Source organism: Bactrocera dorsalis, unplaced genomic scaffold, assembly GCF_023373825.1.
Source record: "Bactrocera dorsalis isolate Fly_Bdor unplaced genomic scaffold, ASM2337382v1 BdCtg104, whole genome shotgun sequence".
Taxonomy (NCBI): domain Eukaryota; kingdom Metazoa; phylum Arthropoda; class Insecta; order Diptera; family Tephritidae; genus Bactrocera; species Bactrocera dorsalis.
In genome coordinates, this window is record NW_026038155.1 from 28,370 (window position 1) to 47,211 (window position 18,842).

General features: G+C 37.6%; 1 protein-coding gene across 1 annotated transcript; it reads left to right on the forward strand.

Annotated features, from left to right (window-relative positions):
• The first annotated feature begins 14,867 nt into the window (after positions 1–14,867).
• On the forward strand, positions 14,868–17,469 carry LOC125780126 (uncharacterized). Its single transcript, XM_049461757.1, has 3 exons — positions 14,868–15,915; positions 16,757–16,794; positions 16,849–17,469. The coding sequence occupies exons 1-3, from the start codon at positions 15,120–15,122 to the stop codon at positions 17,467–17,469; spliced, it is 1,455 nt and encodes a 484-aa protein (XP_049317714.1). The 5' UTR covers positions 14,868–15,119.
• The last annotated feature ends 1,373 nt before the right edge of the window (positions 17,470–18,842 follow it).

Sequence of the window (18,842 nt, forward strand, 5' to 3'; positions counted from 1 at the left end):
GTGAAATTTTTCCAAATACACTGTCGTTATGGCTATATGACAACTCCAATAACCTCAAAACGGTTAATTAGCATAAATATGTATAGTTCATATTTTTACGCAACTTGGTATCGAGTGCTTAGTGCATATGTACTAAAAAATCGATTCTACACCTTAATATAAGATTGTGAAATTTTTCCAAATACACTGTCGTTATGGCTATATGACAACTCCAATAACCTCAAAACGGTTAATTAGCATAAATATGTATAGTTCATATTTTTACGCAACTTGGTATCGACTGCTTAATGTATATGTACTAAAAAATGGATTCTACACCTTAATATAAGATTGTGAAATTTTTCCAAATGCACTGTTGTTGTGGCTATATGACAACTCCAATAACCTCAAAACGGCTAATTAGCATAAATATGTATAGTTCATATTTTTACGCAACTTGGTATAGATTGCTTAGTGCATGTGTACTAAAAAATCGATTCTACACCTTAATATAAGATTGTGAAATTTTTCCAAATACACTGTCGTTATGGCTATATGACATCTCCAATAACCTCAAAACGGTTAATTAGCATAAATATGTATAGTTCATATTTTTACGCAACTTGGTATCGACTACTTAGTGCATATGTAATACAAAATCGATTCTACACCTTAATATAAGATTGTGAAATTTTTCCAAATACACTGTCGTTATGGCTATATGACAACTCCAATAACCTCAAAACGGTTAATTAGCATAAATATGTATAGTTCATATTTTTACGCAACTTGGTATCGAGTGCTTAGTGCATGTGTACTAAAAAATCGATTCTACACCTTAATATAAGATTGTGAAATTTTTCCAAATACACTGTCGTTATGGCTATATGACAACTCCAATAACCTCAAAACGGTTAATTAGCATACATATGTATAGTTCATATTTTTACGCAACGTGGTATCGACTACTTAGTGCATATGTAATACAAAATCGATTCTACACCTTAATACGAGTATAAGATTGTGAAATTTTTCCAAATACACTGTCGTTATGGCTATATGACAACTCCAATAACCTCAAAACGGTTAATTATCATAAATATGTATAGTTCACATTTTTACGCAACTTGGTATCGACTGCTTAATGTATATGTACTAAAAAATGGATTCTACACCTTAATATAAGATTGTGAAATTTTTCCAAATACACTGTCGTTTCGGCTATTTGACATCTCCAATAACCTCGAAACAGCTAATTAGCATAAATATGTACAGTTCATATTTTTTTTTTTTGAAATTTTTCCAAATACACTGTCGTTATGGCTATATGACAACTCCAATAACCTCAAAACGGTTAATTAGCATAAATATGTATAGTTCATATTTTTACGCAACTTGGTTTCGGTTACTTAGTGCACATGTACTAAAAAATCGATTCTACACCTTAATATAAGATTGTGAAATTTTTCCAAATGCACTGTTGTTGTGGCTATATGACAACTCCAATAACCTCAAAACGGCTAATTAGCATAAATATGTATAGTTCATATTTTGACGCAACTTGGTATGGATTGCATGTGTACTAAAATATCGATTCTACACTATTCATTTCTCACACTAGCTAGCTAGGTTTTTTATGATAAATACAATGTTGGGTTTTTAGGTTAAATACAATTTTGGTTTTTTTTTCGTTACGATAAATACAATGTTGGGTTTTTTTAGATTAAATACAATTTTGGTCTTTTTTTTTCTTTAAGATAAATACAATTTGCGGTTTTAGCTTGATGGAATAAACTGAGGTCGAGCGATGAAAACCGTCGGTTGACCGATGAGAAAACTGCGGTTGAACGATGAAAAACCTTTGGTTGAACGATGAAAAACCTTTGGTTGAACGATGAAAAAACTGCGGTTGCACGTGAAACAACTGCGATGAAAAAACTGCGGTTGAACGATTTGGTCGTACGGTGAAAAAACTGCGATGAAAAACTGTGGTTGACGCTTTGGTTGAACGGTGAAAAAACTGCGATGAAAAACTGTGGTTGAACGCTTTGGTTGAACGGTGAAAAAACTGCGATGAAAAACTGCGGTTGAACGCTTTGGTTGAACGGTGAAAATACTGCGATGAAAAACTGCGGTTGAACGCTTTGGTTGAACGGTGAAAAAACTGCGATGAAAAACTGCGGTTGAACGCTTTGGTTGAACGGTGAAAAAACTGCGATGAAAAACTGCGGTTGAACGCTCGTTGTTACTTGCTTGCGTGACGTTAGGAAAAAGCGGGCGGCTCGCCGCCCGTTATTCCTTTTGTAGCTTTTTGGCGTGGGTGCCGGTCAGCTGCTCGATCTGCTGTAGCGGCCATCGTGGATGTTATGTGTGGAATTTATGTAGGGTTGTATGCGGGTGTAGTACGCTATTCATTTGGCCATTGTGGATGTCATGTGTGGAATTTATGTAGGGTTGTATGCGGGTGTAGTACGCTATTCATTTGGCCTTCGAGCCCTAGTGAAAAGCACTATGGGAAATTAGCAAAAAAGTAATAAATAAAAAAGTGAGAAAAAATATTCATACAAAGTGATAGAAACCAAAAAGTGAAGTGAAACACACAAGCACATATTGAAAGTGCGAGAAGGAAAGTCGTGTAAAGAAAGAACGTTGAGAATCGTTAAAAAATATCAAAAAGGTTTAGAGCTTGTGCTAAATAAAATTATGTGTATGAACTCGAATAGTTGAAATATCACAAATCAGTTCTCGAAATTAGCAAAGCGCATTTTTACGTCTTCAATCGGTTGGTATGTTCGTGTGTTAAAATAAAAGGAGCCCCCACTCGGAAGCAGCAGCAGCCAAATTATTAGAACGGATAAAAAAAAAAAAAAAAAAAAAAAAGTTGGACCTTTATTGTGTTCCGTTTCATTGCTACCTGCCATTTAAGGGGGAAAACGCTAGACAGATATTCCCTTCACAAATCAAATTCACAGTTACGAGCGATGCTCAAGTGTGCCAGCTTATTCCCAGTATAAACAAACAATCGATTCTCAAAGTATTTTTACTTATAATAAAACAGTTGAGTGAAAAATTTAAAAAAAAAAAAAAAATAATATTACTACATATACATAACTATATATATACCTACATATATATATAAATATATCAGTATATATAATGCATATTGTGCCTGAGATTGTGTTCTAGATTACTGCAAATCCAAAGACGAAGTTTGTAGTTCAACATAAACTTCGAAGTGTCTCTTATGTGAGGTTAATATAAATGCAGCTAAGCAAAAAACCACAAAAAACGGAGCGGGCGCGTTACAAGCAACAAAATTACTAACGGCGCGGGCGCGAAAAGCTACACAAAAGAGAACAGGAACAGGAGGGAGGAAATAAGCGTAATTAGTGGGAACCGCCAACGCAGAGCCCTGCACATATAAGTATTCAAAACCCCTGGAGGAAATTTATGTGAGTGGTATCGTTTTCATATAACTATATACTGCTTATTATATATATGTTGCAATGTATGTATGTTCAAATGTGATTTTATGCGTATATATGTAGATAAAATCGGTAATTTACTGCTGCAATTTCGGTAATTTACGGGAAACTGAAAATTCCGCTATCACGAAAAAAAAACAGTTTAGTATAATACATACATATATGTACATATGCACAAAGAAAATATATATGTATATACAAAAAAAATATATATATGTATACACATATACATATTTGAGAACATACATACATACATACATATCGGCCTCGGGCAAATTTTCATAAATAATACATATGTACATATTTACATTGCTTAAGTACATGCATACTTACACGCATAAACTTTCACACATTTCCCTTTGAAATATGCTTTTCCAACGATATAGATATTTGGATACGATAATATTCATAAACGTATTTTAAATACATACTTATGTAGAACTTCATATACATATATACAAGTATAATTACACATTAATTATATGAATAGCATTATGCTAAAATTATAAAGAAGTGAAGTACATAAGAAAACGGAAAAAATTTCACACTTACTCTCTCTCTACCTCCGTACCGCGAAAATTAAGAAATACAACAAAAAACCCATTTATACCGGTATACCCTGCGTACATAGGGTACAATTATTCGGAGAATATTCTAATAATAAATGTAAATAATAATTCTCTTTGACCGTTAGTAAATTGAAATTACGCCAATTCAATATAACCGCGGAAAAAAGGTTTATATACTTATATTTAATATACGTAACCGAATTACCACAATAATTCTACTAACTTCAAAGTCCATATCGGCATCTGTCTTGCAGTACCTCTTGCAAAAGGCAAGCAGGATTGCTTACAAAAATTAAAGCACAAACAACGCGTGGTTATATACCGAATAGTGCATTAACTTCTTCAGCGAGCTCTTAATAGCTCAAGAACAAATGCATACAAGTCCAAGTATTAGGGTGCGCCTACATACAACATAAGGACATTAACGAAAAGGAAAAAATATTTTTACATATACATTTGTATAATAAATAATAAATATTTCTAAATATTATTAACAATAGTGCGGTTAACAAGCACAACATTTCGAAATAAAAATCAAAAATTTATATATACATATATTTCTAGTAAACAAATCGAAATAAAAAACTCTTATTTACGTAAAAGAGTTTCGGTCTCAATTTTTAATTACAAAGAATAATTATAATCAGTAAACACTGAGAATAATTATTTTGGAAAACTATATTTTCTAAATGAATACAGATTCAAAAGAATCAAAAGATTCGAAATATTTACAAATACCAAAAATGGTTGCAGACGAAAAAAGTCCATGTACACCGGCAGAAGCTACACGCTCAAAGCAAGGTGCTACAAAAGTAAAGAGGGGTAAAGATATTTCTTATACAAAATTCATAGCTGAGAGTGACAGTTTGATACGATACTGCACTCGATTTTCATCTTCACCGATTCAAGACAATTCTGAATCGGTATTAGAAATCAAAAAAGACAATCTAGACAATTTTTGGACGCGACTCCAAGCTGCATATGACGCAATCGTAGAATCTGATGATTCAGATCTACCAGAAAATTTCAAATCCTCGGCTTACGCCAAATATGAAAATTGCTTAGACCAATTTGAAGAAACTAAAGCAATGATTACTGATCAATTGAAACTAATAAAAGCAGTTGCACCTACTCCACTTCCGCGAGTAGAGATGCCACAAATACAAAGTCACGAGGCAAGTTCAGGCATCCACCTCAAGGTGCCCGCATGTGACACAGAAATTTTTCATGGGGGTTATGAACAATGGCCGTCCTTCCGGGACATGTTCACAGCCGTTTACATAAACCACCCAAAATTATCTAATGCACAAAAATTGTATCACCTCCGATACAAAACGAAAGGTCAAGCTGGCGTCATAGTAAAACAGTTCGCATTAAATGACGACAATTTTAATATGGCTTGGGAAGCTTTAAAATCAAGATACGAGAATGAACGAATATTGGTCGATAAGCAGATAACAATTTTAATGAACTTGCCAAAGATTCAAAAGGAAACCAGTGAAGAATTTATCAAACTTCAATCCACTGTTTCCAATTGTTTGTCGATTTTATCGACCCAAAACATTCCCACAGACAACTGGGACCCTATACTGGTAAACATATGCACAGCGGCATTACCAGAAAAGTCTTTATTATTGTGGGAGCAATCGCTCTCGTCACGGAAAAAGTGCCCAACGTGGCAACAAATGAAAGATTTTCTCACTACCCAGTACGAAATCGCCGAAAGGGTAGACAAAAAAACAACCAAACCGAAAGGTATTCAAAACGACCTCAATAGAAGCTTCCACAGACCCCAAGCCAGTAGCAACAACAATTTAAATAGAAGCTTCTTTAAAAATCAAACGTTCACATCCAAACAATACAAACAAACGTCATGCGAACTATGCAAAGGGGGGCATAAACTTAAATCTTGCGAAAAATTTAAAAAATTAAATATCATTGACCGAAACAATTTTGTAAAGTCAAAAAGACTGTGCATAAACTGCTTATCACATGCTCACATGCTTAAAGATTGTGAAAGCAAATTTAATTGCGTTTATTGTCACAAACGACACCATTCGATGCTTCACGTAAATAATTTTTCCAGCTCACCCCCAAACAGCGCCAATATCAAAAGAGCCACGGGTTTAGTTACAACAACGAATCCCGAAGTGCCAAATCCACAAAATTGCCATGAAGCACCATGCTGCTCAAAGGCATTAACAACTCAAACGCTACACAGCGAAAATCAAAGTAGGGTACTACTACCCACAGCAGTCGTCTCCATCGAACATCGAGGAGAACTGTTTAAGCTCAGAGCCCTAATAGACCAAGGATCACAACGATCCTTCATAGCGTCGAGGGCACAAAATAGGCTAAATCTGCCAGCAAGACAAGCCAACTTTGAAATTACGGGAATGGGCGGAAGAGTAGTTCAAAACTCTAATAAGCTCTGCCCCATTACCCTATTTTCCCCCCAAGCGGATATAAGAATACAAGCAGAAGCTATAGTCTTACCGCAATTAACCAATATGTTACCAAGCTATCATATAAATAGCAAGTATTGGGAAAAGGTTTCACACCTTAAGTTAGCAGATCCCAACTGCAACACCCCCGCTCAAATAGACCTTCTATTAGGCAGCGATCTCATACCACAAATTATTCTCGAAGGTATTGAGAAAGTCACAAATACACTACTGGCGCAAAATACCATTTTCGGAGGGGTCCTAAGTGGACTAGTTGCGGAACCAGTTACAACATTGACAACTCAAGTTGAGGAAGTCTCGAACGAGTACCTCAATTCACAATTGAGAAAATTCTGGGAATTAGAAGAACTCCCCCCCATATCACTCAGAACCCCGGAAGATCAGTATTGTGAGGATTTTTACAAAGCCACAACTACTAGATCAGAAAACGGTCGGTACGTCGTGCGACTACCACTTAAGCAACAATTTCCAGATACACTCGCCTTAGGTCACTCTCGCACCTCTGCAATACAGCAGTTTCTAAGTATGGAAAAAAACCTACTTAGAAAAGGTGAGCTGAAACAAGATTATGATGGTGTCTTAGAAGAATACCTTCAGTTAGATCACATGGAGAAAGTAAGCCCATGTGAAAAAATCATAAAAGGCAAATATTATTCATTCTACTTGCCACATCATGCAGTAGTGAAGCCTGACAAAAAAACAACAAAAGTCAGAGTTGTCTTCAATGCCTCAAGAACCACTAGCTCGGGGAATTCCCTAAATGATATTCTATTTACGGGACCCACACTACAACCAGACTTAATGCTCCTCATATTAAATTGGCGTATATACAAATACGTATTCAATGGGGATGTCGAAAAAATGTATCGGCAAATAGTCGTACAAGTTAACGTAACGTGTAGCAGCGTGCTATAGAAGGTGCTGTTCCTCTTGTGTGGTGCGTTGGGTTAAACCACCGACGCAATCGGTGCATCCATACCTGCATACATACATACATACCATATGGTACATACATTAGAAGATGAGCGCAAGCAAGAGTGAGGTCTTAGCAACAGCTTTCCATGCTCTCCGATGTTTTCTATTGTCAATTCCCGTTCTTCTAAAAATGCGCGGGAAAACGCATCTTTCGCATCCAAAGGAGTGGAATGCTCTCCAACAACAATCGATGCACCTAATTCATTTTACGTCAGCTTGAGATCAGAGTGAAGTGGCAGTAAGAATTAATAAAAAGGTGGACGTGGAACAGGCGAGTTGTATCGCCGTATCGATTAATGAGGAATAAAAAATACTTAAACTAAAAAGGACTAAAACACTTAATTGGCGCCCAACTCGAATGGCCGAGGACCTACAACTGCTGAAAGGACATGCGAATCCTGAAAGGACTTAGGAACTCTGACTGCCTTCATCTTTAATCTAAATAAATTTAAAACGTGTAAGTGATAATTTCAAAAATTTTCAAAGTGGATATTATTTCAAAATTAAATTGGTAAAAATACGTGGTGTATTCTACGAAAGTACTTAAAAATTGAGAAGTTAAAACCTGGTGCACAAATGTTATTTTGTTTTTCAAATTAAGTAAGTTTACGAAATATTTTCTAAAACTAATTCAAATTAACCACAGTTTCTCCTAATATTTCATTTTTTTGCGTAATAAAAAATTTTCGATAGAGAAAAAAACACGTGGTTGATATCGTGCCTCTTATATAACTCTAAGGTTAGTTATCCTCATTAAATCAAGTAAAGTATTAAAATTATTTAAACACAATAAAGTTTATTCTCTAAACGACGATTGTTTTTGGAACCAGCTCGAGTATTGTAAATTACGCAAAGTAAAAAATATATAAACAAATTTCTCTTGATTACTATTCTTATCAAGTATATGTGTACTTTCTAAAACTAATTTAAACAAACTACAGTTTCTCTTAATATTTAACTTTTTGATCAAATATTTTCGATAAAGTGCTTAACAAAAGTGCTTAATATCTTCAGAAAAATATACTTTAAGAAAGAACACGTGTTTGATATCGTGCCTCTTATATAATTTTAAGGTTATTTGTTTTCATTGAATCAAATAAAGTATTAAAATTTATCCAATACAATAAATTTTATTTTCTAAAACAACGATTATTTTCGGAACCCGTATAAATAAAGTTCAAAATTGAAAATTATATAAGAATTTTGTGTTTATTACTATACTTATCAAGTTATCTCTACCAAGTCTTTTAGTAAAAATTAGTTAAAATTTGACGAAATGTTTCTTAATAGAGAGCAGGTGGTAGAAATTGTTAATGAGGCTACCGAGCATATAAGGCATCAGTTCACCGAACAGTTAAATCGCTTGACTTTGGCGATTGATCAATTGCAACCACGTGGCGTTGAACAATATTTGCCTGTCGCGATTAACCCATTGGTTGTAGAAAATAGTTCAAGTTTAGATCTCATAAAGTCTCTCCCCGAATTCAGTGGTGATTCAGTTTCTTATCCAGCCTGGCGAAGCGCAGCTGAATTTGCCATTAACTATTATACCGAGGGGTCCGAAAAATACTACATCGCAATGGGCATATTTCGAAACAAAATTATAGGTTCTGCAAACGCCACACTTGCATCTTTTAACACAATTCTTAATTTTAGGGCAATATTAGCTAGGTTAGATCAAGAATATGCCGATAAAACGCCGCTATATGTACTGGAAAATGAGCTAAGCATTCTTAGGCAAGATAATATTTCTATTACCGAGTACTACAATAGAGTAGATAAAAAACTATGCCTTATAATTAACAAGCAGATCATGACACATAGCGAGAATAAAGATATCATCGCCACTTTAAATGAACGCGCTAGGGAGAACGCTTTACGCGTTTTTATATCAGGACTCCGCCGCCCACTGTGCGATATACTTTTCTCTGCTAGACCCAAAGACCTTCCAACTGCTCTTGCAGTTGCTCAAGAACTCCAAGTCAATCATAAACGATACGATTTTGCAGAGGCCTTTGCGCACGGAAATACTTTTAACCCCAATAGGCCAATAATGTCTCAATACAAACAACTAGAGCGCAATAACCGACCGCATACCAGTACGCGATTCAACCAAAATGCTTCCAATAGAATAGCTCCAATGGAAGTTGATAATAATACAAGTTATTTCAGGCAGCGTCATAATATTCCAAACGTACCTAATCCACAGCACCAATATATTACAAATTCAGTTCAACCGTGTACCACACCTAATTATATCCCTAAACAGCAGCATTTAAATCCAAATTTGGCAGTAACATTTAAACGGAATCGCGAACAGTCACATTCCGATCGTTCACCTTTTCAGAAACTACAAAGGGTAAATTATATGCCAGAAGGATTAGAAACTATTTCGAATGAGGAGGAAAACTTGAGTCGGAATATTGAATTTGAAAACGAATATAGTCATAATTACAATGATGACGTTGAGGTGGAATACGGTGACGAGGTTAATTATTTAAACTGAAATCGCTCCTACCGTTTATTACGAAAAAGTGCAGAAACGGTCAGGAGCTTCGCCTTTTAATTGACACTGGGACGTCAAAAAATTACATAAAGAATTTTTCATTTCTACAAGGCATTAAGCCTTTAGAAAAACCTTTCAATTTGAACTCAATAAACGGGACAAATCTGATAAATAGAAAGTGCATTATTAATGTGTTAGACAATACCTCAACGTTTTTTTTGCTTTCCAACTTAAGCACGTTCGACGGTATTATAGGTTACGATTTTTTAAAACAAATTAATGCGAAAATTGACACTGTTAGAGGGTATTTACTTTACCGAAATGGTAAAGAAAAATTACAATATCTTTCATGCGATCAAGTAAATTTAATTACGATAGAAGAAGATACAGTCCCAGCCAAATTCCAAGCTCAGTTTCAACAGATTATAAGTAAGAATATCAACGCTTTTGCTGACCCAAACAGAGCTTTGGCATACAACACGACCGTTAAAGGCAGAATTCGTACAAATACAAACGAACCGATATACAGCAGAAGTTATCCCTATCCAATTTCTGTAGCCCCATTTATAAATAACGAAATAACTACGCTTCTTAAGGAAGGTATAATAAGGGAATCTTGTTCGCCTTATAATTCACCTGTTCATGTGGTGTCTAAGAAGGGTTTTGACGAAGACGGAAAGCCAAAATTGCGAATGGTAATCGATTTTCGGAAAATTAATGAAAAAACAATTCCGGATCGATATCCCCTTCCGGATACATCTGTAATCTTGGCCAACTTAGGAAACTCAAAATTTTTCACAACATTAGACCTTAAGTCAGGATTTCATCAAATCATTATGTGTGAGCAGGATAGGCAGAAAACGGCGTTTAGTATAAACAACGGGAAATACGAGTTCTGTAGATTACCTTTTGGGTTAAGGAATGCCCCCAGTATTTTTCAAAGGGCCATCGATGATGTTTTACTTGAAGCTATAGGGAAATATTGTCATGTTTATGTCGACGACATAATTATTTACTCTCCAGATGGAGAGTCGCACTTAAAACACATCGACCACATACTTCAAAAACTTGAGAATGCCGGAATGAGAGTATCGCCTGAAAAATCAAAATTTTTTAAAACCGAGGTAGATTTCCTGGGATTTCTCGTCTCTCAAACAGGTATTACAACTTGTCCGGATAAGGTTCATGATATTGTTAATTATGAGCTTCCGCAAACCCTTCGAGCGTTACGTTCATTCCTTGGCCTATCCGGGTACTACCGGCGTTTTATAAAAGATTATGCTGCTATTGTCAAACCTTTGACCGTGTATCTTCGCGGAGAAAACGGACAAGTGGGTAAACGCAACTCAAAAAATGTGAAAATCGATTTTAACCCTGAAGCGTTTCAAGCCCTTGAGCGAATAAAACAGATACTAGCTTCAGAGGATGTTTTACTTCAATACCCCGACTATAACCAATCTTTTGAGCTCACAACAGATGCCTCTTCTACAGCGTTAGGTGCGGTTTTATCGCAAAAAGGTCGTCCCATTACAATGATTTCACGGACACTCTCCGCTAGTGAACAAAATTATGCTACTAACGAACGTGAGTTACTTGCAATTGTATGGGCATTGAGGAAACTTCGCCATTATTTGTACGGAATCAGAGATATCAAAATTTTTACTGACCACCAGCCACTGATATTTGCAATATCAGAGAAAAATCCGAACACCAAAATGAAAAGATGGCGAGCGTTCATAGAAGAGTTTGCGCCAACTTTTCATTTTAAACCTGGAAAAGATAATATAGTAGCAGATGCGCTTTCTAGGCAGTTTTCCCACAATTTGAGCGAAGTTGCTTCAGACGAAACTGTACACAGCGAAGAATCTTTAAGTGAAGTAATTAAAACAGTTCATTGTCCAATTAACCAATTCAGAAACCAGTTAATGGTTTCCAAGTCAAATCATTTTAGCAAAAATACCAAAATTCTTTTTAAAAAACTGATTCGTCACACGATCAGCTTCGACACCCTAGATAGTCTTCTTCAATGCTTGAAAAGTATTATTAACCCTAACGTCACCAACGGAATATTCTGCGATCTCAAAACATTAGCACAAGTACAAAATGTAATATTATCGGCTTTTCCTGGCGTTAAATTTATTCATACTGAGATTCTCTTAATTGATTTAATCAATAAAGATGACCAAATGGAAGTGATAGCAACGGAACACAATCGGGCTCATCGTGGCTTACACGAAAACTTTCGCCAAATTACTCGCGAGTATTACTTTCCAGACATAAAAAAATTACTGAAATCAATAATAACGAATTGTAAGATATGTTCGGAGAATAAGTACCAACGAAAACCCCCCGACCCAGGAATAGGTAAAACACCAATCCCACACCTTCCAGGAGAAATCCTCCATATGGATATTTTTATAACTGGGAAGCAATTATTTTTAACATGTATAGATAAATTCTCTAAGTTTGCTATCGTGAAACCTATTATTTCAAGAGCTACGATTGATATCAAATACGCTATGTTAGAAGTTTTATTAGCATTCAGTAACACCAAAGTCATTGTTTCTGATAACGAAAAGGCCTTTCAATCAAATGCAATTAAAATTTTACTAAGAGATAGTTTTTCGATAGACCAATTCTTCATACCCACTCTTCACAGCGAAAGCAATGGTCAGGTAGAAAGGTTCCACTCCACTTTGTTGGAAATTGCGCGCTGTATTAAAGAGCAGCAAAAGATAGATGATCCTATTAGTTTGGTTATTTTAGCAACGCACAAATACAATTGTAGCTATCATTCCGTCATCAATGCTAGACCAACCGATATATTTCACAATTGCGCGACAGAAAAGCTAGATTTTATAAGGAACAAGTTATCCGAAACTCAGGAAAAGACTCTACAAAGAAACAATCAAGGGAAAGCAGTTAAAACTTATAGCGTTGGAGATAAAGTTTTTATCAGACGAAATAAAAGACTTGGAAACAAATTTGATAAGGTGTTTGTTGAGAAGAGAATTGAAAAAGACCTCGGCACGACAGTTTTGATTGATGGCAGAAAGGTACATAAAAGCAATCTTCGTAGAAGATAAAACCATTCAAATCTATATTTTTTTTTCTAAGCAAAACACATAAAAAAAACAAAACATCATAAGCAAAGGGCAACAGCATTAAAATAACATAAAATATATATTTAAATAAACCACTTGCTAATTTTTCGAATTATCACGATAATCTTAAGAAATTTCGCAAATTGAATTATAATTAATTTTGTATGACATTGTTTAATTTATTTTGTATAATTTAACATTCATAGTAATTCTGTTCTTTATTGTAGTCAGTAGTAACTAAGCCAAATCCTTTGTAAAACTTAAGCCAAACCACCACGCAAATATGTTTCCACTGTCAGTAAACTCTGAGAATTCAAGCATTATACATATGTTCATCAAATGAAAAAAGGTGTGGATCGAAGTATCTGATCAAACCGAGGACGCTTTGAACTTGAGAAGGAGGATAGTTAACGTAACGTGTAGCAGCGTGCTATAGAAGGTGCTGTTCCTCTTGTGTGGTGCGTTGGGTTAAACCACCGACGCAATCGGTGCATCCATACCTGCATACATACATACATACCATATGGTACATACATTAGAAGATGAGCGCAAGCAAGAGTGAGGTCTTAGCAACAGCTTTCCATGCTCTCCGATGTTTTCTATTGTCAATTCCCGTTCTTCTAAAAATGCGCGGGAAAACGCATCTTTCGCATCCAAAGGAGTGGAATGCTCTCCAACAACAATCGATGCACCTAATTCATTTTACGTCAGCTTGAGATCAGAGTGAAGTGGCAGTAAGAATTAATAAAAAGGTGGACGTGGAACAGGCGAGTTGTATCGCCGTATCGATTAATGAGGAATAAAAAATACTTAAACTAAAAAGGACTAAAACACTTAATTTACATAAAGATGATCAAGATTTTCAGAGAATTATTTTCCGAAAATCCCCCAATAGTCCACTAAGCGACTTTAAGCTAAAAACAGTTACCTTTGGCGTAAACTGTGCCCCGTACCTAGCCATTCGTACACTCCACGAACTGGCAGAAGACACAAAGTCAGAATTTCCTCTGGCAACAAAAGTGTTAAAAACACAAACGTATGTGGACGATATTTTGTCTGGAAGCCACAGTCTTCCACAAGCATACGAGTCACTAGCACAAGTGACACAAGCTCTCAAATCAGCTGGGTTTCCGTTAAAAAAGATAACGGCTAACCACCCTAATATTTTAAAGGGTATACCAAAAGAAAATTTGTTGGACACTAATTTCCTTATTTTCGAAAAGGAAAGTACAACAAAAACTCTGGGCATCCAATGGAATGCGATATCGGACCAGTTCTCGTACACGACTGAGTCCATATCCGCACTATCCGCCATTACAAAACGCCAAATTCTCTCCTCTGTGGCAAAACTTTTTGACCCCGCAGGATGGCTATCGCCAATTATGATACAAGCCAAAATCCTGATACAAGAATTATGGCTAGATGGTACCGACTGGGACGAGCAAGTAAAACCACTTCGTTTAGAAAAGTGGTCCCAGTTCGCGAGCAATCTAAAAGATATCACACAAATACAAATCCCAAGATGGGTAAATTATATCCCAGAGCACAAAGTCGAATTACACGGCTTTTGTGACGCCTCTGAAAAGGCGTATTGCGCCACTATATATGTTCGCACACAAAGCGACAAAGCGACCACAAGCCACTTACTAGTTGCAAAAGCAAAAGTGGCTCCTCTAAAAACCATAAGTCTACCACGACTAGAACTATGTGGTGCACTACTACATGCCAAACTAGCATCCATAGTGCAAACGCAACTGAATATGGCAAAAAATTAATTATATCTCTGGTCCGATTCCGAGATTGTATTAGCCTGGTTGGAAAAACCACCACATGCATGGAAGACGTATATCTCCAATCGAACGTCTGAAATTCTTGACCTAGTGGGATCAGCCACTTGGCGACACGTAGCCAGTGCTGACAATCCTGCTGATCTAGGTACAAGAGGGTGCAAACCTTTGCACCTTGCCACCACCACCCTCTGGTGGAATGGCCCCCGATGGTTAACAGAATCTCCCGATTCTTGGCCACAATCGCCCATGCGCAACATTATTGCCCCAGAAAGTCGAAAGATCGACTCCTTTCACACAGCATTGGATGACGACGACATCCTTGAGCGATTTTCATCATACACCCGAGCACTCAGGGTAATCGCTTACATGATCAAATTCATAGAACGACTCAAGATTAAAGTCAAGGGAGAACCCTCAGTGTACTCCCAAGGTGATACTTTGTTGCACCTAGACCTACAAAAGGCAAGGGTCGCTCTCATCACTTACACCCAATCGCGCCATTTCAGTAGCGAGATGTCACTACTAAGAGAATCGAAGCCGATTAATAAAAGGAGCTCACTCTTAGTACTAAATCCATTTCTGGATACAAAGGGTGTGCTTCGTGCGAACGGTCGGCTTGCCAACTCAAGCCTGACATATAACGAACGCCATCCCATAATTTTGCCAGAACAATCACAACTTGCAACATTACTTATCCGTTATATACATATATTAATGCTACACGCTGAACATCGCTTGATGCAACATATAATCCGTCAAGAGTTCTACATTCCCCGACTTAAGCCTCAAATAAAAAAATGCATTTTCATGTGTAAAATCTGCACGATGCATAAACAGAAAATGAGGACGCAGATTATGGCAGCACTTCCACCGGAACGCTGCAACTTTGCTCCGCCTTTCACTACCACAGGTGTCGATTTTGCTGGGCCTTTTCAGATAAAGGCGTCCATGCTAAGGTCTCCCACACTAATGAAAGGCTACGTGGCTGTCTTTGTCTGTTTTACGACAAAAGCAGTACACCTCGAGCTATGTACTAGTCTGACAAAAGAGGCTTTTCTCGCGGCATTCGCACGCTTCGTCGGACGACGCGGTTTTCCGTCAAAACTTATGAGCGACAACGGAAAAACATTTATAGGGGCTCAAAGAGCCACAGAAAAACAGTTTGTTGATTTCATCAAGCAAGTTTCCCCTGATATTGTACACAAGTACGCTCACCAAGGCATTAATTGGCAATTTATTCCCCCAAGCGCGCCTCATATGGGTGGTTTATGGGAATCCGCAGTAAAAAGTTTTAAATCCCATTTTAAAAAAGTATCTGGAAACTACAAATTCAATTACGAGGAATTCTCAACATTACTAATTCGCATTGAAGCCGTACTCAATTCACGGCCACTAACAATGCTCTCGCAAGACCCCTCAGATCTTACAGCCCTAACCCCAGGGCACTTTCTCAAAGGAGCACCCATTCTGGCCACACCTGAGCCAGGCGTGGAGTCGCTGTCCTTATTAAATCGATGGGAAAGAATTAAAATTCTCCATCACAATTTCAGTCGACGATGGAAAGAAGACTATTTAAAAGACTTCCACAAGAGGTATCGATGGAAAACATCAGAAAATGCGCCTAAGCTTGGAGATTGTGTCCTAATTAACGATGATTGTCTCCCTCCGACCGAATGGCGGCTTGGCCGCATAGAAAAGCTTCACTATGGCTCCGACGGTCATATCCGAGTGGTCGATCTCCGTACGCAAACCGGAACGTTAACTAGACCACTTGTAAAACTATGTTTTTTACCAACTACCGATTATAACGAATCGGTGTCAAAACTCGTTAAAACAACCGCCGAAATAAACGATAATCAAACGATATAACTTAATCATTTAAGAGCTCGTCCAAAATTACGGCCCATTCGTGCCACGTATTGTGAAACCAACTATGAATGATTAATCTATAACCACTTCCTCTTCTTCCATACAGGGTATTATGGATGCTGAAAGGCCAGTTACACCAACGCCAACTATACGTTCGGCTATCACTGTGCCGCGCACTGGGGCTGTCCCCGTAGCAGCGCCCCGTACAACTACTGTCACGACTGCGCCAACCGTTGCACGAACTGCCGCCCGACAAACCACGACCGCGGCTTCGCGGCCACCCCGAACCCGATGCCCGTTTTGTTGCCGCCCACACCGCTTGCAGCACTGCCCTATTTTTAAGGGGATGACTCCCAATCAGCGTCAGCAGGTGGCACAGGCACATGGACACTGCTTGAATTGTCTGGCCCAAACGCATGTTACACAGGAGTGCGCGTCTGACACCATGTGCCAGCACTGTGAGCGGCCACATCATACACTACTACACCGTCATCCCAGACGTGCTGTCGCCCGTTTATCTGCTCCCCGTAGTCGCGATTTAGCCCGACAGGCGCAGCCAAGCCGTGTAGCACGGACCCGTCGAAGAAATGTCCTCGCAGCACCTCGGGCCTGGCGTCCACATAACGACATTTCGATGCGGCGCCAATCATCCAGGCCACAACGCCGCACGACAGGCCTTAGCAACGTGGTCGCCACCTTGCAGCAGCTACAGCGTCTCCTAGGCTAACTATTCGCCTAGGGGGGCCGGGATGGCCAAATGAATAGCGTACTACACCCGCATACAACCCTACATAAATTCCACACATGACATCCACAATGGCCAAATGAATAGCGTACTACACCCGCATACAACCCTACATAAATTCCACACATAACATCCACAATGGCCGCTACAGCAGATCGAGCAGCTGACCGGCACCCACGCCAAAAAGCTACAAAAGGAATAACGGGCGGCGAGCCGCCCGCTTTTTCCTAACGTCACGCAAGCAAGTAGCAACGAGCGTTCCACCGCAGTTTTTCATCGCAGTTTTTTCACCGTTCAACCAAAGCGTTCAACCGCAGTTTTTCATCGCAGTTTTTTCACCGTTCAACCAAAGCGTTCAACCGCAGTTTTTCATCGCAGTTTTTTCACCGTTCAACCAAAGCGTTCAACCGCAGTTTTTCATCGCAGTTTTTTCACCGTACAACCAAAGCGTTCAACCGCAGTTTTTTCACCGTTCAACCAAAGCGTTCAACCACAGTTTTTCATCGCAGTTTTTTCACCGTACAACCAAATCGTTCAACCGCAGTTTTTTCATCGCAGTTGTTTCACGTGCAACCGCAGTTTTTTCATCGTTCAACCAAAGGTTTTTCATCGTTCAACCAAAGGTTTTTCATCGTTCAACCGCAGTTTTCTCATCGGTCAACCGACGGTTTTCATCGCTCGACCTCAGTTTATTCCATCAAGCTAAAACCGCAAATTGTATTTATCTTAAAGAAAAAAAAAAAGACCAAAATTGTATTTAATCTAAAAAAACCCAACATTGTATTTATCGTAACGAAAAAAAAAACCAAAATTGTATTTAACCTAAAAACCCAATATTGTATTTATCATAAAAAACCTAGCTAGCTAGTGTGAGAAATGAATATGATAAGATTGTGAAATTTTTCCAAATACACTGTCGTTATGGCTATATGACATCTCCAATAACCTCAAAACGGTTCATTAGCATAAATATGTATAGTTCATATTTTTACGCAACTTGGTATCGACTACTTAGTGCATATGTAATACAAAATCGATTCTACACCTTAATACGAGTATAAGATTGTGAAATTTTTCCAAATACACTGTCGTTATGGCTATATGACAACTCCAATAACCTCAAAACGGTTAATTAGCATAAATATGTATAGTTCATATTTTTACGCAACTTGGTATCGAGTGCTTAATGTATGTGTGCTAAAAAATGGATTCTACACCTTAATATAAGATTGTGAAATTTTTCCAAATACACTGTCGTTATGGCTATATGACAACTCCAATAACCTCAAAACGGTTAATTAGCATAAATATGTATAGTTCATATTTTTACGCAACTTAGTATAGATTACTTAGTG

Bases quoted from the DNA above. Each gene is read 5' to 3' on its own strand.
- LOC125780126 (XM_049461757.1), top strand. From the start codon at position 15,120: ATGCGCAACATTATTGCCCCAGAAAGTCGAAAGATCGACTCCTTTCAC. The intron at 15,916-16,756 runs CAAAAGAGGCTT...TAATCATTTAAG, and splicing joins CGAGCTATGTACTAGTCTGA to AGCTCGTCCAAAATTACGGC. The intron at 16,795-16,848 runs GTGAAACCAACT...TCTTCCATACAG, and splicing joins GCCCATTCGTGCCACGTATT to GGTATTATGGATGCTGAAAG.